Source organism: Bison bison, unplaced genomic scaffold (genome assembly GCF_000754665.1).
Source record: "Bison bison bison isolate TAMUID 2011002044 unplaced genomic scaffold, Bison_UMD1.0 scf7180017864508, whole genome shotgun sequence".
NCBI lineage: Eukaryota > Metazoa > Chordata > Mammalia > Artiodactyla > Bovidae > Bison > Bison bison.
The window spans coordinates 115,677-117,157 of NW_011495064.1; the positions used below are offsets into that span (position 1 = coordinate 115,677).

At 35.8% G+C, this 1,481-nt stretch overlaps 1 protein-coding gene across 1 annotated transcript in view; it reads left to right on the top strand.

Moving 5' to 3' along the window:
* Positions 1 to 1,481, top strand: part of LOC104980959 (THO complex subunit 2-like) — a gene marked incomplete at both ends in the record, with an annotated part of 113,276 nt that overhangs the window by 103,091 nt on the left and 8,704 nt on the right. Inside the window, 1 exon segment of the mRNA XM_010829845.1 lies at positions 1,375 to 1,479. Coding sequence (XP_010828147.1) covers positions 1,375 to 1,479 — 105 coding nt within the window.

A 1,481-nucleotide genomic window follows, 5' to 3' on the forward strand; every position in this document is an offset into this window, starting at 1 on the left:
AAGAATCTACTTATGCATTGCTATCGCAGTATTTCTGAGCAAATTGAATTGAAAATATTTGGTGGTGTTAAAAAACAAGTGTTAATTCTCAAACTGTTGGCCGTCTTTTTTTGTGTATTCCTTTGAATACCAAAGGATTTGTTTGTGTAAAAATATCTGACTTTTGACTCACTGTTCTTTTCATTCTCAAGGTATATCTAGAATTGTGTAGTTATGTAATGAGTTATGTTCAGTACCCTGCCTAATAATTTTTAATGTCTTAAGTTAAATGTAAGCTTATAGCACAGTTATAAATGCTACAAGGTTAGGTGTCTGATTATTTCCTTAATATTTTCTTTTTTAATAGATTTCCATATTTACAACTTGTATAAGTAAGATTACCTCTTCTTTAGAATTAGCACATCCTTGATCTTTGGCTATTTTATGGCCTATGGGCCTTTCACTGGAGAAAGAATAGGCAAAAGAGAACATTGGTTCATTATTTTTCAGTCTGTTTCATCAACCTCAATGGACAATATGGCTTTCTGAGCTTTTTAGAGCCAGTAAGACAAGTTTTGAGCTTCCCTGGTGGCTCAAATGGTAAAGAATCCACCTGCAATGTGGGAGACCTGGGTTCGATCCCTGGCTCAGGAACATCCCCTGGAGGAGGGCATGGCAACCCACTCCAGTATTCTTGCCTGGAGAATCCCATGATCAGAAGAGCTTGGCGGACTACAACCCATGGGGTCACAAAGAGTCGGAGACGACTGAACGACTAAACACAGCTCAGCGCAAGACAAATTTTACAGTCAATTGTGATTACTTGACAGAAACTGGAGTGCTTTCAGAAGTAGAGAATATGCAGCCTTTAACGGTGATTAAGGAATAATCTATTTATGATTTATACTGAGGCAGAAAAGACTTATTAGTAAAGTCATAGCTAGGTTTTATATTATATTTTCCTCACTGTCATCAATTGCTTATCAGTGAATGGTAAACTTTTAAAATTCCCATGATTGTGTAGAGTTTGTTTTTTTTTTATAGTAGAGAAAGCCCAGTAACTATTTTTCACACATGAACCCTTGTAATGATGGTGGCTATAGGTCTTCACAGTAGAACTATATAAGGACCTGTAGCTTGTGAATTTACTAATAAAAATCTCAGTTGAGGGAGGAGTGAACTGGTTGAGTTTAAATGATAAACATTTACTAGGTCAAGAATTGAAGTCTTTGCATAATTTGTGCCATGCCCTTTTATTTTAACTCTCATAGTCCATACAGCTGACCAATTTTGACTTTGGGTCTACTACCAAATGTCTTTCGTTAAATAAACAATCGAGCAAATGTCAATACTGGAAAACTAATAATCTTTAGTAATATTGCCTTAATTTAACAGCTCTACATTAATCATACTCCTCCACCACTGTCCAAGAGTAAGGAGAGAGAAATGGACAAGAAAGATTTGGACAAGTCAAGGGAAAGATCCAGAGAAAGAGAAAAAAA